This window comes from Lactuca sativa, chromosome 9 (genome assembly GCF_002870075.4).
Source record: "Lactuca sativa cultivar Salinas chromosome 9, Lsat_Salinas_v11, whole genome shotgun sequence".
NCBI lineage: Eukaryota > Viridiplantae > Streptophyta > Magnoliopsida > Asterales > Asteraceae > Lactuca > Lactuca sativa.
This window is the reverse complement of record NC_056631.2, coordinates 91,039,858-91,063,464: the sequence shown is the minus strand read 5'-3', so window position 1 is coordinate 91,063,464 and position 23,607 is coordinate 91,039,858. Positions and strand designations below refer to the sequence as shown.

At 36.2% G+C, this 23,607-nt stretch overlaps 2 protein-coding genes across 2 annotated transcripts; both read left to right on the top strand.

Moving 5' to 3' along the window:
* Window positions 1–2,487: 2,487 nt before the first annotated feature.
* LOC111885183 (tropinone reductase homolog At5g06060) lies at window positions 2,488–3,812 on the top strand. The gene is made up of 4 exons (XM_023881464.3): window positions 2,488–2,890; window positions 3,007–3,223; window positions 3,289–3,395; window positions 3,488–3,812. The coding sequence occupies exons 1-4, from the start codon at window positions 2,579–2,581 to the stop codon at window positions 3,671–3,673; spliced, it is 822 nt and encodes a 273-aa protein (XP_023737232.1). The 5' UTR covers window positions 2,488–2,578; the 3' UTR covers window positions 3,674–3,812.
* A 14,738-nt stretch (window positions 3,813–18,550) lies between these two features.
* On the top strand, window positions 18,551–19,856 carry LOC111885177 (tropinone reductase homolog At5g06060). Its single transcript, XM_023881462.3, has 4 exons — window positions 18,551–18,973; window positions 19,060–19,276; window positions 19,342–19,448; window positions 19,533–19,856. Exons 1-4 carry the CDS (start codon window positions 18,665–18,667, stop codon window positions 19,716–19,718), a joined length of 819 nt encoding a protein of 272 aa, XP_023737230.1. The 5' UTR covers window positions 18,551–18,664; the 3' UTR covers window positions 19,719–19,856.
* Window positions 19,857–23,607: the final 3,751 nt, after the last annotated feature.

The window sequence follows — 23,607 nt, the reverse complement described above, 5'->3', positions numbered from 1 at the left end:
CGTCGGCTAATTTTGACTTTATTTTTATTAATTATTTTTAATAGGCCGCGACAGAAACTTTCGTTATAAATTCATAACTTCTTCGTTTGATGTCCGTTCTCGCCTAACTTTTTATCGCTTCGATACCAACAATGAGATCTTCGATTCTCATTTAGATTGCTTCGGCTAACAACCGCTCGATCTCAAATCGAGTATTTCAGGCTATATACCGCTAAGCCGGAACTTCGATAAATCATAACTTCCTCATACGAAGTCAGATTTGGGCGTTCTATATATATTCGGAAACCTCGTTTCGACTACTACAACATTAACCAAAGATATTAAGTTTATTTTACACTTAAATTTTGACGCTTATTTTTATTCTTAATTAATCAAACCACATAATTAAGCAATTAAGCACAAAACACATAATACTCAAATAATAAAATCTTATTATTTCAAAACGGGTTACAAAGGTTAACCTAGACTATTATATTGCTAAAAGTGGCAAGCCCGGAAACACAGGCGTTACAGGTAACCACGGTTCGGTTCACGGGTGCCCGGTAAAATATAAAAAATTAAATTCAATTGAAACTAAAAACTCCATTTTACTTATCTCTTTCTTAAAATTAGTAAGTCAAAGAGTTAAAAAAAACCTAATGAAGTTCAAATATCATATATTATAATTTGTATAATAAATACAATAATAAAAACAAAAAAATCAAATGAATTTAGAATTACAAAATTGGATTTGTTGATATGGATTTTTGTTTAGGATTTTTGTTTAGGTTATAATCAAATGGTTCGGTTCGGGTATCCGCGGATACCTAAGTATAAAAACCAAAAACCGATCCGTTGATATCCGGTTTTTTCGGTTTTGGTTTTTTTCAGTTACGGTTTTTTTCGGTTTTGGATTGGCCGGTTCGGCTCGGTTTTTCGGTTTTACGATTTTTTTGCACACCCCTACATAACATACATAACACATAGAAACATATATCACATACTCGTCATAGCACGTAAGACCTTCCGGTTACACATAATTACCACTCTAGGTAAGGTATAGTGAGAAGACTCACCTCATATGATGTCTAGTAACTCCCGTGCTCGATATCCCCAAACTCGAAAAAATCACTTAGCCCCCGCCTAATCACATAAAGTAATTATCTCAAATCAATAACGGCTTTTAAGGCTAGACTAATCCCTTCCTATGTTCTCCCGGAAGGCTAAAAGACCATTTTACCTCTCTAATGGTCCAAAAGTCCACATGTTGACCAAACCTTACAAGTCAACGAAAGTCAATTGTAGGGAGGTACGCTGCGCGTACCAGCTCTGTACGTGAGGCGTACTCCGTGGTCATCCAGAATCGGGGAACTCGACCCACTACACGATGCGTACTGGGATTACGCCCAGCGTAAGTCCCAGTTTCATATTTTCATGATTTTTGGTCTGAAAAGATTAAGACATAAGCTCATATCTCAGATCCAGGCACTCTACTGTCTCTTAAGCCATAAAGTCGAAACCTTTAAGCCTTTGCATGGCTGTAAAGGTCACCAATCACTTCAAACACATATCCTCTTTCCCTATTAAGCCCTTAATCTTAACGTCCAAGATTGGATTTTTATGGATTTATAACACAAGATACATTAAAATGGGATAGATCAAGGTCCATGGAGTTCCTTTGCTCAAAAAATCTCCACCTTTGGGACTTAATCCCTAAAAATGATCCTATATGATGTTCATAACAAAAGAGTGGTAAAGTTTGAAGCTTTTTACCTTTCTGAGAAGCTCCCCACTCAGTTTAGCTCAGATCTAGAAGCTTGGACTCCAATCTTTCCTCTTTAAGGTCTTCTCTTCTGCTTCACAAGCACACAATGACACTTTCAAGCTCAAATACACACACAAGTTTAGAAAGAAGGTTTAGCTCTTTTAAGGTTTCACTCTCATGAAATGGTGGCTGGGATGGAGGGCATAACATTCATTTTATAGTGCTCATGTCTCATATAGGGTTTTGAGTCTGGGTCCATTACGCCCAACATACCGTGTAGGATCCGCATCAAAGGCACGTCCATGGGTACGCGCAGCGTACCCACTTGTCACCATTTTCTATTTTTGGCTAATTTTGACAACTTGGAAAAGAATAAGGATTAAAGAGATATACCTAACTTTCAGGATGTTGCATGGACAAACATTTTGCAATATTGTTTGTGATGGTTATTAGATCATTTGTCGCCTTTGCATGTATATTAACATCGTGATATCCTTTAATACCATTGCATCTTTTCTTTAGTTACGATCATGGCTAAATGATAGCATCACAAGTTACTTATTTTCAATATTTGGTCTACTATTTAAATTTTATGTAATTAGGGAATGAGAATTTTTTGGTAAAAGCATCTCTATCTTTTTTTTTTTTTTTGGAGGTTGGCCACGAATAAATCAATACCATTGTGTATAAGGTCACATGCTTGTTAGAAGAAAGAAGATATTAAAAGCAAAAAAAAAAAAAAATGAGAAAGAGCGATATATAAAGGACCAATGCTTAACGGCTTAAGAACCAAAATTGATATCGAAGATATAATAATCAACATATACTCGGAGCATGACTTCCTCAGCCGCCGGAAACTTTTCTGGTGTGATTGGAAATTCAAGATGGTCACTAGCCGGAATGACTGCTTTGGTCACTGGTGGTACACGTGGAATCGGCTACGCTGTGGTGGAGGAACTGGCGGCGTTAGGGGCAGAAGTGCACACCTGCTCACGTAACGAGTCTGAACTTAACCAACGCTTACAAGAATGGTCCGACAAGGGTTTTAAGGTCACTGGATCCGTCTGCGACTTATCTTCTCGTCCCCAACGGGAACAGTTTATCGAAAAAGTTTCCTCACTTTTTGGTGGCAAACTCAACATCCTTGTAAGCTCTTCCATTTCTTACCCTAAAAAGTACTCTTGTCTTCTTCTTCTTTCAGAATTTTACGAACTTGCACATTTGTCAGATTATTCACTTCCATCGAGCTTTTTTCCTTGTAGATAAACAATGTTGGGACGAATATCGTGAAACCCACTTTAGATTACACAGCAGAAGAGTATTCCTTTCTCATGTCTACCAATTTGGAATCTTGTTACCATATGTCGCAACTTGCTCACCCTCTTCTAAAGGCTTCTGGAGCTGGAAATATTGTATTCATTTCATCTGTTGCAGGGTTGGTTCACGCCTCCGTTGGGTCTATTTACAGTGCCACCAAAGGTATGGTTTTTTTGGCGCGAATCTGAGGAAAAAAAGGGTGAGATTTAATGTGTGTTTTACATCAGGTGCAATAAATCAGCTTACAAAGAATTTAGCATGTGAATGGGCAACAGACAAGATTCGGACAAATTGTGTAGCACCATGGTTCACTAAAACCTCCCTTGTTGAACAGGTAATATAGTGATAAGTATTATAATTAACTTCTTCATCTTCGGTTCTTTTTTTCTTTGGTGACTAATAATATCCCGTTGTTGCTTTGTTTAGTATATGCAGCTTGTTGGTCCTAAGGAGTTTGAGGATGCTGTGGCATCTAGAACTCCTCTGAAACGCCTTGCGGAAGCCAATGAAGTTTCCTCTCTCGTGGCCTTCCTTTGCCTGCCTGGTGCTTCTTACATCACTGGTCAAACCATAGCTATTGATGGGGGATTTTCGGTCAATGCTTTCGCATGAATGCAAATTGTTTGTCACGATTGAAATGTGTATTATCGTTTTTTATATATGATGTTCTCTATCAAGTAAAAGTTGAAATAGTATATCTGTGTTTCACTTTATAGTATGTTCTTGTTTAAGATCTTTATATATGTCATTGTTTTCATGATTTCATGTTTTTTCTTGTTCTCACAATCGTTATACAGGTATGCCCTTGTGTGTTATAATTCGGTTTCCTAGCTCGGTTTTAGAGGTTTAACGAGTTTGAATTTCGGCTTTTCAATTTCCCTTTTAAGCTTTGTGGTTATAGGGGGAAGTTGAAAATTTCTCAACTATGCAGCACTATCAATAATGCAATATATATTAAGCACTAGATTAAACAACTACTTACTTCACTAGGCTTTGCCTCTTATAAAAATGCTGTACTTAATATATATATATATATATATATATATATATATATATATATATATATATATATATATATATATATATATATATATATATATATATATATATATATATATGTGTGTGTGTGTGTGTGTGTGTGTGTGTGTGTGTGTGTGTTTCTTAGAAAATAAAACATTTACTCCGATGTATCTAGTGTTTGTAAACTAGTAGAGCTGGTTTAAACCCTAAACAACTCTGTGTATCAGATTATTTAAATTTTTAGGGCACGCGCACTGACTTCAACTTGTTTTTAGCCTTATTTTATTAATTAAGTTAAAGCTCTGCTCGTGAAAGATCTAACAGACTTGGGTTTAGCTCGTATGCCTAAAAGAGGCCACTCTGGTATTCTTAAAGTGCGAGGTCGTTTGTTGTTTGTTAAGATTGTTTATTTCAATCCCCAATGAAAAGCATAATTGTAACTAAGGAGTATAACTAGTTAAACAGTATAAATGGGTTTATAAAATCAAGTAAACTGTATTACTTGTTTTTTAAGGGCAATATAATGACGAGACTACACAACTTTTGCCAAAACCCTTGATATGGAAAAGTCTAAAGAGAGCAAAGATATAAAAAGGCGTGTGGTAGTGATTGTAAAACGGAAAGAAAGGAAACAGATACTATTTAGTATTTAGTTAAAGTTACATTTGACAAAAGTTAAAAAATGATCTATGGTTTTTATTTTTTCCTTCAAAAAATCCTTATGAAACTTTATTTTGCGCAAATGGTCTTTTTGTCTGAAACTTTGCATTCAAATTGTCCTTATCGTGGATGTATGTTTATAGGTGTCGTTAACATGCCCTATGTGCATTGCATACGAGGGAATGTTCGTTAGTTTTTCCATTTATAATTTTCACCTCCTCCATGTACTCTTATAAAAGGTCAAAAGCCATGACACCTTCTTCTTTTCTTCTTTATCGAAAACCCCTCAACACCACAGTCCTTTCGTCGCCACCACTATATCTTGGATGATGGTCACCAGCAAACCCATCCCAACCCGATCTTTTCGTTGTTCTGCTCTAACATCGATGTTTCATCGCATCGCATCATTCTCACATGTGTGCCTCTAATGAAAATCATCACCCCACCTTACCAATAAAGCAGATAGGAAGGAGTTGGGTTTAGTCTCACACCAGCCATTTGAAACCCATAACACAAATCCAAAAAAGTTTGTCAACCCCTAAACGATTCATTTGTTTCCTTGCTTATGAAGATTCGAAGCCCAAAATGCACTTGGAGATTTGTCATAATTGATTGTCTCAGAAAAAGATTATTCAGTCAAGGGTCGAGCATGATGTTCAATGAAATCGATTTTTGAAGTAATTAAACCCATCTGAAATCAAACCCATATAAACTACCACCTACTATGTGAATCTTTAACAGATTGCAACCCAGTTGAGGGGTGTTTCTTTAGCATATCTCTCGTTAGAAAGATGTCGTAGGTGGTGGTACATGATAGAATAGATCTCCATATGAGGGCACGATTTATGGGTTTAATTTCTAGATTGGAGGTGGTGTTTGTGTTGGTGTTCAATGGCAGTGATGGTGGTGATGGTATTATATATCGGAGGTGCGGTTGGGGTTGATGTCGGAAGTTGTGGTGGTGGTGTTTGATGAGGAGTGGTGGTGTTGTTGGCGTGTAACATCCAAAAATTTCAAGATAAATTTGAACTTTTCAAAACATTTAAAACCCACAATTATTACAGACTTGTTTTCAAAATAGTCCGTATCAGAGTTTTTCCCAGAAACATAAATAAAACATGAGGAGTTGTACGATCATGCATTCGCCTTGCCGCGATCCCCCGATATATCTAAAACAATAAACTAAAACTGTAAGCCCTAAAGCTTAATGAGTTCCCCCAAAATATCGATACACTGCACATAACACATATACAAATAACATGATATACTGGGTCCACAGTTTTACAGACTTGGTTACCCCCTGGGCCCACAGAGTGAGTCTGGATTGCTTTATGGGCCCGCAACTCACATATGGATTGCCACCGAGCCCATAGTACGAGTCTCCCTCAGCTCGTATCTGGAATGCTCCCGGGTTTGCTGGTTACCGCATGGAGCAGTATCTCCTCAACCCATCTCACATAATATGTCGACATATACCATAACTAATGCACATACAAATAATCATACATAATCACAGGTAGTTCTATAGATCTACCAGACTAGCATACCACTGTCATACATTACTAGCTCAAACTCAACATATCAATAACTACTAGAATATCAAATCCAATGGGTCGGCCGTGGTGCCTTAGACCCGTTAGTATAGTGAGGATAACTCACCTCGCAAGTAGCTCGGAAGATAATGTCAAACTCTTCCAAATATAACTCCAACTCCAACACCTATATTCGCCAATGTCCTTTGCTATAATATCCAATTTACCAAAAATACCCTCAGAAGTTAACTGGTCAACCCTTGGTCAAAGTCAAAGTCAACTGCCAAGGTCAACATTCCATGTTAACCTCAACTCGTTGAGTACCCTCAGCTACTCGCCGAGTTCCTTGCATAACTTGCCAACTCGCCGAGTCACTCGTATGACACGCCGAGCCCAAGGAAATCTTCATCGGACTTGCTGAGTCATTCTACTGACTCGTTGGGTCTACGACAATCTTCATCGGACTCGTCGATTCGACCATGCCACTCGCCGAGTCCCTTCGGTCCTTCATCCATACAGACGCTTTTTAAGCCATGCCAAGGCTCCATACTGCAAATCCAAGCTCCTAGGGCATGTTTATCATGTAAAGTTGCAAAGTTTACGTTCATGCAAGGTGCTAATGACTTAAAGCAAGCTAAAGAAGATGTTCTAGGAAAAAGAGCTTCACCCACATGCTAAAGACTGAGACTTTATGATGATAAGAGCCAAGATGAGCCTAGATCTGAAGTTGTAACTTTAGATCTTGGTTCATCACTCGAAATGCAACACCAAATGCCCCAAAATGGACCCAAAACTCAATTATAAAAGGGATCTAGCTAGAAGAAGCTCAAGGTGACGACTTGATACCTTCAAATGATGATAAACTGAGGTAGACTTCAGATCCCCAACTGTTTCTTGCTCAAAGCTTCTTGATCTTCAAGCCTTTCCTTACAAAGATCCACCTTTCAAGCTTAAGCACACAAGTATGGAGAGAAAATGGAGATTTAAGGTTTCTGGACTCACAGAGGCTATAAGGGACTAAGGAAGGCTAATGATTCCTTAAATAGGGTGCAAAACCCCAGAAATTAGGGTTTCACCCTCTAGCTCCAACTCGTCGAGTCACTCTTCCGACTCGGCGAGTTGGTCACTTAACACGTGGCCCCAAACCCGCTGCTACTCGACGAGTCAGGGCATCCAACTCGTCGAGTAGACCTTGAAACTTAAAAATTAAAGCCATAATAATAATACCTGAGAATCGGGGCGTTACATGGCGAGAAGGAGAAAAAATGGATAATGGGACGGTGGTGGTGGCAGTAAGTGGTGGGTGATTGTAGCACTAGGTGGTAGGTGGTGATCTTTTTGAATGTTGAGAGATGGAGAGGGGGAGAGGTATATGAGAAATGGGTATTTTAGATATTTCATATTTTGTTTTCTATATAAAAAATAATAAAATAACAATGATGTGTATTTTTAATGCACTACTTTTTTATTTATAATTCCTAGTTTATTGCATCTAAACCGCACCATACAGGCAGTGAACCCGATCGAGTATAGTATAGTTTTGATAAGCAAGGGTGTCGAACACAAGGGGAACGATAGTGAATTAATTTAGAATGTTTGATTATAGGTTACATAAAACACACCAAAGCAGCAAAGAAATATTTATGGAATCACATCTCAAACAATTGATTAAACAATAAATCTCGATAAACTGACCGAAGACAAATCTCTTTAGGTACTCTGGTTTAGAAAAATTACATCTTAAAATCATAGATAATTGCACACAAAAATTTATTTATTCATGCTCACCGATTTCTAAAATGATTAAGTTCAAGTTCACTATTACTAATACTTTAGCAAACAAATCAATTCAAACAGTGCTCAGTTGATTAAACTAACAGGTTTTCTAGTGTTCAGTTCGTATCCATATCAAATTTGTTAATCAAATTTGTTAATTTAATTAACTCATGTTTGATTGGTCATCACACATGCTCACGCATTAACTTAATTATTTTCTAGTTAACCCTAGGTTCATGTTCACTAATACTAGCCATACATTCTTGTTTTCACAAAACTATATGATTCAAACAATTAAGAAGATATTCATATAAAAATTAAGAAGATATTCATACAAATCAATAAACTTGATTATTAACCTCAAAATAATTATCATTAACACATAAAGATCTTCTAACAAGCTTACAAGATAAATTAAGCATGAATAAAACAATCCATAAAGCAATTAATCCATAAATCAAGGTTTTATCTAATCATAAACACAAAGCAATGGGTTTTAACACCCAAATCAGAAAGTAATTGCATATAGAATCATAATGGAATGATAAACATGTTCACTTTAAAAAGATTATATGATTACCAACATGAATCTGCTCTCCAATCCTTCAGATCGTTGCTCCATATCAGCTTAAAGGCCTTTCAGCCGCCTTCTAGACCCTCAGAACGGCTTCTTGGGGGATTATAATCGCAGGAATCAATCTAGGTTGTAAGATCTCTCATTATGGCTAATTTTCTGCTCTATTTATAGGTTTCAGCGTCAACTCGACGAGTTCTTCATTAAAATCCAGTATTCCCCAAGTCAACGTCAAGAATCGCGAAGCTTTTGATCAACTCGTCGAGTTGGAGGACCTAACTCGACGAGTTCCTTTGGAATCAACATTTTTCTCAAAACACGAGAGTCTTCCGAAATTGTATCTAGTTTTCAGAACATTTTGAATCTTATCAATCAGAGTTACGAGTCATGAGATATGGGCAAAACACTGACAAGGGGTCAAGCTGTCCAACACCACCCTTTTTGCTTCTTTTTAGCTCCTTTCTCCTCCTTTTGCATTTCAACTCCCATTTTAACTATAGTTTAATATTTCAAAGCATATTAAGTATATTTTAGTTCTAAATAGCATAAAAACATAGTATAAAATAATAAGAAAACGTCATAAATATATGCATAAAATAGACATAATCAAACTACCCCACACTAGCCTTTTGTTTGACCCCAAGCAAAACTGATTTTATTATTATCATATCAAGACTGTAGCTACCAACATCACATAATACAATCCATTTTGAGTCTCTCCATTACTCCAAGACTGCAATGCATGTATTTGTGTCTAAATTTTTCCTAAAAACCTCCCCAATCCTAAATACTCACAATCTTCATAAACATTTGCCCACTTCTTTTGAACAACGCTCATTTTATGCATCCCTCCGAATCCATCCCTAGAAAAAATTCTTAACCTCACGGTATTTTTGGTTAAACCCCCAAGCATACATATGGAAAAATAACCTATAAAAAAAACAATAAATAACTTGACAAATTTCTCCTTTGAATCTTTAATGATGATATTTCTTCGTCTTCATAGCTTTGTAGATTCTTCAAACTTGGCAACTCTTTTTTTTCAACTTTTTTTTCTTTTTCTCACAACTTTTTTTTTACTTTTTTTTCACTTTTTTCATAACTCACTTTTTTTCACTCAAAACTAAAAACCTTAGAAAAAACATATGCTTAAGTAAGGGGATTTAACTTCAACCTTTATTAGTTAAGGTATTAGTTTAAGTATAATGACTACATAAGCTCTCCTGGTTAGATTTCTAGTTTAGGCTGCAAAACGTATTATGTCATATAAAAACTAACAGATTACCTTTCATATCTCATGACTTTTCACTAAGAAATGGGAAGCCACAAATACACTATAACATGTGTAGGCCTAGGTAAACATTTAGGTTCTCATCGGATCATCCCATACAATATTAGCAAAATTTTAAATTATCACTAGATTTTTCTAAATTAAACTATTATTTTAAGTTTATAAATTTTTAAATTTTCCTAATCCAGAAATTTCTGATTTTCCAATTTAAATTCCTTTTTCGACCCCCTACCCCACACTTATTTGATGCAATGTCCTCATTACATGATAAAACAATTAACGAACATAAATTAAAGAAAGAGAATTGGAACAGACTCTCCTAGGGTAGTAGTGGTGAGATCGAATGGAGCTCCTAAAAGTTATTTCATAAATTGTTGGCAGACTGGAAACTAGAGCAGTTGCTTCTAAATGTGAAGAAAAATAAAATCAAGATCATCGACTTCTAAAATGTGGTGCAAAAGATTGCAAACTAATGCAATGTATAGTGACCACGACGTGGGAAGTGTCGACCAAGTTGTTTCGTCGAGTGAGGAGAAATTTGTATCGCAAATAACTGCATGGCCACTACGTGGTAAGTGTCGACCACATCGTGGTATCTAGAATGGTAGCTTCTTTCTTGCGATGAAAAACTCCCTCACAACATAGGCAAGTGTCAACCTACTTCGCGTCGAAATAAAACTCCATGGCATGGGAACAGCCTTCCATGTCATAGGAATCAATGTATAGTTAGAAACACCACTCTTAGAAATAATAATCTCTAATGAAATTGACACGCACCCCACACTTATTAAAAGTCGTGTCTCCCGATCATCAACTTCAAATTCTCATACGGCTTTTTTTCACGTGACAAATCAGCATTAGACCTCAATTGTTGAAATTTCTGAAAGCCTCCGAAGAGCAAGAATTCAGCAAAGATCTGAAACATCAAGAGTATCAACATGGAAAACAAAACTTTAAACAAACTAAAAATTAAAATAAAATAACTAAAAAAATAGAAAACCAAAATAACCAAAAAGGATATCACGATCACTCGTCTTCGTCGAAATCAAGGTACAATTAATGGTTAAATTCAGTGCATGCAAGAAGTGGTTTGTGAAAACAAAAACTTTCAGGACCTGTTATACTATTTCCTTTGTTTTCTTAGTTTGATTAACTAACAAGTAGAACAAGATTTGACCCAACTAGTCAAGAGTAGCAAGAGTTCGGTCTTCCACTTAACCATTACGATACGCCTCGCTATACTACGCCTCGTGGATTGAGTTTGACAAATCACCAAAGTAGTAGACTAAACATGTCAGGAATTCCCTAATCGCTTGCAATCTCGAAACCCATGCAAAAAGTAAAACCAAGCAATGCGTATGATCACAAATTCCTGCACATAACAACAAAAACCTTCCCGACAAGTGACATGATATCAACGAAAATAAAATAAAAATAAAACGAAAAACAAAAAAATAATGAATAATCAAATAAACCAAATTAATTGAAAACCGTTCCCCGGCAGCGGCGCCAAAAACTTGATGTATATTTTTAATGCACTAGTTTTTTATTTATAATTCCTAGTTTATCGCATCTAAACCACAACTTATAGGCAGTGAACCTGACAGAGTAGTATAGCTTTGATAAGCCAGGGTGTCGAACATATGGGGAACGGTAGTGAATTAATTTACAATGTTTGATTATAGGCTAATTTTCAACTCTTGGGGCTTTATAATCGTAGGAATCAATCTAGGGTGTAAGATCTCTCATTATGGCTAATTTTCGACTCTATTTATAGGTTTCTACATTAACTCGACGAGTTTGGACACCAACTCGACGAGTTCTTCATTAAAATCTCGTATTCCCCAAGTCAACGTCAAGAATCGCGAAGCTTTTGATCAACTCGTCGAGTTGGAGGACCCAACTCGACGAGTTCGTATGGAATCAACATTTTTCTCAAAACACGAAAGTCGTCTGAAATTGTGTCTTGTTTTCATAACATCTTGAATCTCGTCAATCGGAGTTACGAGTTATGTGATATGGTCAAAACATTGACAAGGGGTCAAGTTGTCCAACAACACCTTTTTTTCTTCTTTTTAGCTCCTTTCTCCTCATTTTGCATTCCAACTCTCATTTTAACTATAATTTAACATTTCAAAGCATATTAAGTATATTTTAGTTCTAAATAGCATAAAAACATCGTATAACATAATTAGAAAACATCATAAATATATGCATAAAATAGACGTTATCAAATAAAAACAAAGAGTATTTTTTTTCATTTCACACACTTAACTGAATCTATTAACATTGTCACAAAGACCATTTATTTATGTGCTATTTTTTGCAGAAAAGGACCATTAATGTGTTAAGTTTTATTGAAAGGAACTATTCATACAGAAAAATGTTTCACAAGGATTGTTTTAGGGACAAAACTGAAACTATAAGAAGCATTTGTGAAATTTTGTCTATATTTTTATACTTTTTCTTAGTAATTTAGTATATATAAAGCAAACTATAAATAATTTTAGTATATGATTTACAATCTTATCATGAATTTAACCGTGTTTATTTAGGAATGAGCTCCTTTAACAAAGGAGCTCAATATCATTTAACATGATCTTGAGTTGAACCTTAATTAGCAAGTCGATTTGGAGTAAATCACGACAAGCATAGCTCACTTATGCAAGTACATACATTCAGTGGTGGATTTAGTTCAAGTGGAGTGGGGTGCATGACCTCCACTTAAAAATGGGTCTTACCAGGAATATATATAAAAAAAATTAAAAAAATAAAAGCTTAATTTTAACCATTGGTCCCCATTGAAAAAAATTGGTCATCCACTTACAACATCTCCCTTCTCTCTTCTGATTCCTCTCTCCCATTTTTTCTTTTTAAATTTTGACCTATCATACCAATTAACAAGAACTAGAAGCAGCTGGAAGTTAGTGCTCCACATCCATCGCCCACAAGAAACCCATTTTAAACCTAAAAAGAAACACAGAAATCTCGGTATTGATCAACGTATTTTTGGATATGATTATTTGACTTATTCCAACACTCCCCCTCAAGTTGTGTAGTGGGATTTCCAATACCCAACTTGCGCATAACTGATTCAAAAAACATCGCTGGAACAGCTTTGGTAAGGATATCAGCTAATTGATCCTCAGATTTTACATAGGGAAGATCCACAATACCATCTTCAATTTTTCCCTTTATGAAATTTCGGTCAACCTCCACATGTTTTGTCCTGTCATGTTGAATAGGATTTTCTGAAATTCTTATGCCAACCTTATTATCACAGAACATCCGAGTTGGTAGTCTTATAGGAAAACCAATTTCCTTCATTAGTTTTTAAGCCATAGAATCTCTGTAACCCCTTTTGCAATTCCCCTGAATTCTGATTCTACACTTGACAATGAGACCACCTTTTGTTTTTTACTCCTCCAAGTCTCTAGATTGCCTCCTAACAAGGTAAAAAATCTTGAGGTTTACCACCTCCCGTTTGGATTACTTGCCCAATCAACATCCGTAAAAACCACCAGATTTAGATGTTCATTTCTTTTTTATATAATGCCCCTTCCAGGAGTACCCTTGAGATATTAGATTATTCTCATGACCGCTTCCATATGCTCCTTTTGCAGTTGATCCATAAATTGACTTACTACTCCAACCATGTAGGCAATGTTTGGTCTGGTATGAGCCAAGTAAATTAATTTCCCTGCCAATCTCTGATACCTTTCTTTATTTGTTGGCTTAGCCCCTTCATTAATCTTAAGATTATGTTTGACTATTATAGGGGTATCAACAGACTTGGAATCTACCATTCTAGTTTCAACAAGCAAATCGAGTATATATTTCTTTTGAGAAATAAAAGTTCTTTCTTTTGATCCAAGAACTTCAATTCCTAAGAAATATTTCAGCCCTCCAAATTCATTTCAAATTCTTTAAAAAGGTTTTCTCGAAGCTAAGTAATTTCTTTTTTATCACTTCCTGTAATCATCATGTCGTCGACATATATAATCAGATAAGTGACTATTCTCCTCTCTTTTTGAAAAACAAAGTATGGTCAGCATTGCTTTGTTTATATCCATATTTTTTCATAGCCATTGTAAACTTCCCGAACCATGCATGTGGAGACTATTTCAAACCATACAAGGCTTTCTTAAGCCTACAAACGTCGTTCTTATTGAATTCTTCTGAGAAACCGGGTGGATCCTCCATATACACCTCTTCCTTTAAATCTCCATGGAGAAACGCATTTTTCACATCAAATTGAAGAAGTGGCCAGTCTTTGTTTGCTTCTATCGACAATAACACCCTGATTGTATCAATTTTAGCAATAGGGAAAAAAGTTTCGGAGTAATCGATACCGTGGGTTTGAGTATATCTTTTCGCTACTAGTCTTGCTTTTATATCGTTCAATTGTTCCATCGACTTTGTATTTGATGGTAAAAACCCACCTGCACCCAATCGGTTTCTTACCTTCAGGTAACACACATTTTTCCCATGTGTTGTTTTCCTTAAGAACTTTCATCTTTGTACTCATAGCCTCTCGCCATTCAAGTTTCTCACTTGCTTCTTGAGCCATTCTAAGAATATTTTCTGAAAGAAGAGTGACAAAGAAGGCTTTTACGGCTTCACCAACTCTTCCCCTATCTCCACCAATTGGATATTTAGATTCGTGTTTCTTGTGTTCCGGAGAGAATCGATTTGGTGGGACTCCTCTATTTTTTCTTGGAGGTAAAACATGAACCTCTGGTTCTTCTGGCTTTGTTTCTAGAACTAAATTATCATCATTAATAGTATGTAAAGTACTATCACAAGGAGATTCACTAACCTCTTATTCCTCTTGTTGGACATCTTCTGAGATCGATTCACTGGTCGTGTAAACTGGTTCATCAGCCCCTCCTAAGTTGGTTGTGAGAGACTCGATGGCTTCATCTACCTGCTCTGTTAGAACAGCCTTAGAACAACGCAACCAATCTACAGATTCCCCGATTCTCTCCCCTGAATTCTAGGTTAGTTGTTGAAAAAGAATTCTGACTCTAAGAAGTCACAATCCATGGTGACATGGATGCGACGGGACATTGGATTATAACATTGATATCCCATCTGATGTTGACCATATCCTACAAAGACACATTTTTCTACACATGGAACCAAATTGTCTATATAAATTTTGGAATGTGAATAAATATAGAGCACCCCAAAGATACATGGTGGCAAGGTTAAGACAGAAGGGATAGTAACTAGGCTTTCTAGTGTCTTTAAAGGAGTTTTATGTCCTAGAATTTGAGTAGGGAGACAATTAAGGAGATATACAGATGTGGCAATGGCTTCGGGCCTAAAAAACTAAGGAACTTGGGATTCAATCATCATAGCATGAGTTTTTTCTAGTAAAATTTGGTTTCTTCATTCCACAACACCATTTTGTTGAGGTGTGTTAGAACATGAAGTTTGATGAATGAGCCCATTTTACTGGATAAAGCTTTGCATGGTCTGATTAACAAATTCTCCACCATTGTATGAGCAAAGAATCTATATTTTTTTGTTAAATTGAGTTTGAATCATCTTATAAAATATAAAGAATTTCTCTGGCACTTCTGATTTATGTTTCATAAAATATACCCAAGTCATATGAGATAAATCATCAACAAATAATACAAAATATTTAAACCGATTCGTCTTGGAATTTGGGGAAAGACCCTAAGCGTCTGAATGAACTAATGAAAAAGTTGAATTAACCCTCATGTTACTAGGATTAAAAGATACTTTATGGTTTTTAGCAAGGACACACATTTCATACTTCATACAAGTGGATTTATTCAAAAAAAAGACTCGTAAATAACATCTTAAGAGAACCAAACGAAGGATGACCTAGACGACGGTGCCATAACCAAAGTTGTCTGTCAACCGTTCCATGAGCAAACATGGCATGTCCTTGGTGAGTCACCTCATCAACATAGTAAAGGTCTCCTCGTTCAGTACCACGCTCAATTATCTCCCTCGTAAGAATGTGCTGTAAAATGCAAAAAGTTGGATACATTAGAACCACACAATTTAGTTCCTTTGTAACTTGTCTAATAGACAATAGTTTTGAGGATAGGGTTGGAATATAAAGGCAATTTTTTAGCTTCATATTCCTTGAGAATTCAATGGCACCTCCTCTTTTAACCTCAACATGTTCTCCACTAGCAGTTTCAATATAAGTTTTTGATGACGATCCCAAATTTAAAAAATCATTCGAATCATAAGTCATTGTATCAGTGGCTCCACAATCAAAAATCCGGTCTGTCATTTTTCTGAGATTAGGAATAGGGGATCGAGCCTAATAACCATTGGGTGTTTCATTCATGGTGGTGACATTTTTTTAATATCAAAACAACATGGTTTAAAATATTTTAGGATTAATAATTGCAAGGTTTGGAATGTAACTTGGGTTTGGAAGGTAACTTCCAAACCCTTTACCTGTTTCCTCGACATATTCTTTCCCAACAGCTACACCTCCAAATCCAGCAGACGACATCGTCGGTTTATCACCGGCATCCAATCCTCCAATGGCAGCCAATGCTTTGCCCCGTAGTCCCGGTTTCTCCCACCAATCTGGATAACCCATCGGTCTAAAACACGTGTCTTTGGTGTGTTTCTTCATATTGCAATTGGTGCAATATAGTCTCGATTTATCCTCCTCCCTTTTTTGTGATTCTGATTAGAATTTATTTCTTCTTGTCGGCTCGCAAGCAACCAGCCCTAACCCAATTTTAGATGATTCAGAAGAGGAAGGTATCTGCAAGATATTGAGTCTTGCAATTTACCTACGTATAGTGGCATACACAGTTTCAACTGAAGGAAGAGGGTCTTGCTTCAATATATCTCGCTTGATTGGTTCCAGCTTATCATCTATGGCTATTAGTAACCAGTATAATCTCTGTTCCTGAATTTTCTTATTGTGAATATGTATATCTCTGGTCTCCTTCATTGGGTTTGGATCTTTTCGGTCAATCGCCATCCAAATGTTTTGCAGTTTGTTCCAACATTCTTCTAACGTGTCTTTTCCTTGTCTTAATGAATTGAGCTTCTTGTGGTCAAAGATCTGCAGAGAGTCGGTTCTAGACCTGTAACTTACTGTTAGCCCATCCCAAAGAGCTTTAGTAATGGGATAGTGCAAAACATTGTTAACGAGGCTTGATTCAATGTTAAGAATAAACCATGTGAACACACACTGATCGTCTTGCTCCCTTCGCACATAGGCATGATCTGTTTTTGATGGAGGTGACGGTTCTCCTGTAAGATGAGAACCTCTCCCCCTGCCGTCGATCACTTTCTTCGTGAGAGTAGCCCATAAAGAATAGTTGTCTCCACACAGTTTTATCCCAATATATAAGTTTTCAGAATTCGTCTTTGTAGGTTGGGTTCCAAGGCCGTTTTGCAGCAAGGCTGCAATCTTCAACGTTAAATCATCAAATATTACAAGACTTTTATCTGTATCGCCCATTTTTTTATCAATTTTAAAAGAAGATCGGAATTTTGAAGAACACAAATTGATTTCCCAGAATGATGAACCATGCTTTGATACCATGTTTTCCATGGTAAAAGAAGATGATTGATAATTCTCATTTTTATTCACTCTTAATCAAGTTGATTACATCAAGAAGATATTTATAAGGATACAAAGATAAAAAAAAATACAAAAAAAGGATTAAAAAAAAAAAGGAAAAGAAATCCCCCAAGATAAACACCTTAAAAAGAAACCCAAAATCTCTATATTGATCATCTTATTTTTGGATATGATTGTTTGACTTATTCCAACACTTAGCACAACTACACAACGCTGCTGCAGCACTGCCAGAGGCTTGACAGTCCTGATGTTGCTCAAGCTCACCACCGGCTGACCAACGCCATCTGCCGCCGCACACGACCCACCATCGTCTCCGGAAAGTTTGTAAGTCTATTCCCCTGATTTTGTGTTCAATTTTCATAAATGGGTTTGATATTTTGAAATCTGATGTTGAGTTCCATTTATAAACCGAAAAGGGTTTATTATACTTTTGATATTCTGATTTATGAACTAGTTTTTGCTTTGTGAAGTGATTTCTCTTTGATTTTTGATACTCTTGACTGATTCGTTTTTTTAAATGGATTTGAAATGATAAATGTAGGATATGGGTTTTGATCAAGGTTCTAAATAACGTAAGGCGTGACTTGGCAGCAATGTCAAGCCGCAAGCTTTTCCGAGCCTTGACGAGTCACGACGTTTGTAAGGCGTGACTTAAGGCGACAATTTTCTATATAATTAATATTTTTATATGTATTTCCAACTATTATTAATTTTTATAGACATATATGAGTTAAGGCGTCGTTTTGGCAAAGCTTGGCGGCAAGTCCAAGCCTTGGAGTCGTGGCGCGCCATGCCGGAGCCATGGCGAGCTTTTTTGAACCTTGGTTTTGATTGTCTCTCCTCCAATTCTAGAAAATACGTTTTGTTTATTAAAAGTATTTGTTTTTTAATTCTCATAATCATATCGTAGGATTCAATGGTCAACAAACCGGTCAATGGTCAACCAACCCGTCAATGGTCAACTGTGCCCCACTCTGCCCCACTTGACTTTCGGGCAATATACCCATTTCTCGGCTGATAAACATTGACACGCTATTTGAATGTGTTAGTTGGAGATAATTTCACAAACAAAAATGCTGGTTTGCTGCGATCGATTGGGTGAATGTGATTATCATTGACGTCGAAAGAAAATAACCAACACACTCGAAGCATGACCTCGATACCAGCAAGCTTCTCCGGTCAGGTCGGAAGTTCCAGATGGTCGCTAGCCGGAATGAGTGCTCTCGTCACCGGTGGTACACGTGGAATCGGCTATGCTGTGGTGGAGGAACTCGCTGAGTTAGGGGCAAGAGTACACACATGCTCACGTAACGAGTCTGAACTCGATCAACGCTTACAAGAATGGTCCGGCAAAGGCTTCATCGTCACTGGATCTGTCTGCGACTTATCTTCTCGTCCCCAACGACAACACCTCGTTGAAAAAGTTTCCTCGCTTTTCAATGGCAAGCTCAACATCCTTGTAAGTTCTTGACTTCTTCCATTGTTGCCCAATACTCAAGCTTTTGAGCAGTAGAGTTACTTCCATAGTATAAATGTTTCCTGTAGATAAACAACGTTGGGATGAGTATAGTGAAACCTACTATAGAGTATACAGCAGAAGAATACTCAACGCTCATGGGAACCAATTTCGAATCTTGTTACCATATGTCTCAACTTGCACATCCTCTTTTAAAGGCTTCTGGAGTTGGAAACATTGTGTTCATTTCATCTGTTGCAGGTCTGGTTCATGCTTCTGTTGGGTCTGTTTACAGTGCTACTAAAGGTATGGTTAATTTGTCCCAACGTGCAACTCTATATGTGTATCTGATGTCTGGTTTACATGTATAGGTGCAATGAATCAGCTTACAAAGAATTTAGCATGTGAATGGGCTGAAGATAACATTCGGAGTAATAGTGTAGCACCATGGTTCACTAAAACCTCCCTTATTGAAAATGTAATTGATCTTGTTCGTCTTCCTGTTTTTTTGTGTGTACTGATTGATAATTAATGGTGGATTCGTATATGTATCGTTGTTTAGTATTTGCAGGGTGCAGATGGTAAGGAGTTTGTGGATGCTGTGGTGTCAAGAACTCCTATGAAACGCTTTGCGGAAGCCAATGAAGTTTCATCTCTGGTGGCGTTCCTTTGCTTACCTGCTGCTTCTTACATCACTGGGCAAATCATTTCTGTTGATGGAGGATCTTCAGTCAACGGTTATCCGTAAGTGCAATGTTAGGGTCTTTTAGTGAATGCTTGTGAACTTCGTTTTTTTTCAATTAATATTACTTGCTATTGTGTTTCGAAACAAACACCATGTTTGTATAAATACAAAAACATAAGAATCTAGTTTTGTTTTGAAGTTTGATGGTTGAGAAAATTTAAGCATCATAGTAATGTTCATCGTATTCTATTTGAGGGTTGTCACTACAAGGATCGAGCCGTGTGCACGCGACAATTATTGCCTCTAAAGCTTATACCGACGACATGTGGTCTGTAAAAAGTCGTCGGTAACAGTCGAAAATGTCGTCGGGACAGGAGTCGTCGGTATAGCATAGTCAGTCCAAACGACATGTTGTCTGCAAAAGATCGTCGGGATTGATTTTCGAGAAAATAAGAAAAATATTTATTCGGACCCTATACCGACGACTTGTGGTCGGAACAAGTGTGACCCTATACAGGCGACTTGTCGTTTGGAAAAGTTGATCAATACGGACGACATGTGTCTAGAATGGGAAAATAGTTTTTTACAGTTATAAAGCTATATCAACGACATGTCGTCGCTATAGCCTTTGTTTTTTTTTTTTTTTTTTAAAAAAAATCATAGGTTTTTTATATATACCATTTAAAACAAATCCAAAAGAGATATTTGCATAATAATATAAACATAACATAATATACCATTAAAATCCAAAAAATTTAGTAAACATAACATACCATTCAAATTCTACGACATAACAAAATAACAAAAAAAAAAAAAAGCAAGTTTTCAACAAACATTGTTGTCATTATCATTCTAGTTCTCATCCTCCTCCTGATCACCACCATCATCAACATCATCATCATCATCATCATCATCCTCCGCGAGTTCATTGGATGTTTCGGGGTTATTTTGTGAAAACATATTGGGATTAAATTGGAATTGTGGCATTGGTTGTGGTTGGAAGTTTGGAGTGACAGGCGCGAAAGTGTTATTAAACATTTGGTTCATTTGTAACATTTGTTGTTGCATTATTTGAATTTGTTTGGATAATGCAGCAACTTGGGGATTATCTGAAGATTGGGATGTGGAAGCTTTGGAACGTTTAGTATGTTCATTTGGAAATAAATTATTGTTGATGCTTGGTTTCCTTCCGATTCCGCGAATATGCCCACGTCTCTCACTGTGGGCACGAGCGAGGCATTGTTCTTCATTTAACTTTTCGTTCTCCCCGATTTGTGATTGCATCCAGATCTTCTCTCGTTGAATGTTTTCCTAAAATAAAGAAAACAATAAAAATACATTAATTAAAAAAAAAACTAAACTTATACACTAAAATAATAATAATATACCTTAAACTAACTATAATAATAATAATAATAACATATTTATCAAACAACTTATTAACTTTTTTTATTACTTACCCAAACTCCTTCTGCTTGCGGTGTACACCAACCCCGACTTTCTTTAAATCGCATCTGTCTCCAACCGTCGATATGTTGTGGGTCTTGTCCATTTTCTCTCTATAATAAGTCAAAAACAATTAATATATTTATATAAGTGTTAATAAAAATTTTATAAAATACAAATAAATTTAATTACCTCCTCACGTCGTCTGTCTGCATATGTTCTACTTCCATCAGAACTCGTAAATTGAAGTTTGGACCTGCTTTCTTTACCTTTGTTGCACTGCTTCCTATAACCCTCATCCAAAAAAAAAAAGATCGATCATCTTATCCCAAGCTTCGTCGTCCATATCATCCGGTGGACATTGTCTTGCACCTTCCACATCATTATATCCACCAACCCCATAAAAATACTTTTTCACGTCATATTTGTGTTGCTTATAAGCTCTTTGGCAGTCGCTCTGTACAGTCACTCGAACGGCTTCCCACAGATCTGTACCCTGATATATATCAAGATTAAAATATGTCTGCAATAAAAAAACAAATTTAATTAGTAAAAAAAATATTTAAAAAGTATAAAATTTTTCACATATAAAAAGTATTTTGTACTTACTTCAATCTCAGGATACATAGCTTCATAGTAATGGAAAGGAACACGTCTCCAAGTCCTATAATGGAGTGGTACATGATCTGCCACAAAGTGTCACACCCCCAAACCAAGGATGGCGGAAACGTCCGGGGGTGGGAATGACTTCATGTACAGTATCATAACGAGTATAATAGTGACCAAAGCAAACACAACCATCATAAATATAATTGAAAAAGTAACACCATTGTATGAATTACATGTTTCAAAATCAATCACATTATGATGTCAAAATGTATTAATTGACGTTTTTGCGTCCCGTCCTCAAAAGCAATTGGTTACCTGTTTCACTGGTTTCCTGAGAATACAAGTAGTTTTGAAAAAGTGTCAACAATTAAGTTGGTGAGTTCATAAACTTTTAGATGTAGTGTTTGAAAATCTTTGTTTGTAAATGTAACATATACTCAAGAAAAATCCGATATTTTCTTTAGAAAATGTTATGTAGTCCTAAATCCCAAGACCGAATGTATGAGTGTGTTTCATAATTGTAATGAAATATGCAGTTTGCTATAGATAATATCCCTTTTTGAAATAGAATCTTCCGTAAACTTTAAGTGTTGTTAACTCCCTATGTGAGTCGCTATAACCATACTACAACTGGATGACCTTATACAACGTTTTTCAGACGTTAGAAATGTTATGACATTTGTCACCCGTAGACCTACAGGTCCCACTGTAGCTAGCAGCAAGGTGTGGGGTGTCAATCTCAATATAGATTTATATACAATTATCACGCTCTCCCTATAAGAGACTCTGGTTATAACTTATAGGAATTTTTAACTCGTACTCTAAGAGTACAATTGAAGAATTGTCTCACAACTTACGTTAACAAGTTTACATGTGGTTTGAGTGTAAAGCCTTTTCGGTGGTGGGAGTAAATCCCCTTTTTATGTAGTATGTTTGTAATGTAGAATCCAAAAATTATACCTATTATAGTTTATTGCACGTGTTCGTATTGAATTAAAAACCTTTGTCATGAATGACTAATTTTTGTTTATGATGTTAAACTAACAAGAAATACATTCAACATTTAGAAACTTATGGTATGCACCTTGCTCAACATTTTACAAGGTGAAGGTTAATATTGTAAGTTGTTCAATTAACTTTTAACTTTTCTGCGCTGTTTTAGTAAATTCACAGAAAAATCATATGAAGTCGAAAATTGAATCCGTAAACTCTAAGAGTTTATAAAATGTATCTAGTTCGTTCATAATTTTTATTATGATTTTTAGAAGTATCTAACTTGTATGCAAATGCTCATATTCACAGACCGGTCCGAATTTGTTTCTGAAATGATAGGCAGTTTTGTAAAAATCGCCATAAACTGTAGAAAAATCGTATGGATATGTACAAGTAGTCATTAGAAAGGTATAAACCTGAAATACTTGCATATTAAAAACTTTTGAAAGATATTAAGTTTAAGATGGTCAAAAAAGTCCGTGAATAGGACTCAACTTTTCTGTGAAAAGCTGAAGTAGGAGTTTGTGTGATGTTAAGGTGATTTAACTTGTATTCCACCCCTCCCCCCCCGGCGTAATACTTGAAGAAAACATGAAAATGTAGGGGCATGAACTCACCTTGAGTGATTGTATGGGATGAATTTGGAAGAAGAGAGGTTTCCAAGTCAAGAACACTTGGGAGGTGCTTGAAGATTTGAAGATCCTAGGCACAAATATGACGATATTTGTGTAAGAGATTCGTGATTTGAGTGAAGGAGTGTAGAGTATTCAAGAGAAGGATGAAAATAATTACCAAGAATGGAGGAGAATGCTCAAGAACAGCCTTGAAATCTCGAGTTTAGAGAGAGAAAGTGAGAGAGATGGGTTTTGTTTTTGGTGAGAAATGTGAAGTATTAGAAGAGGTA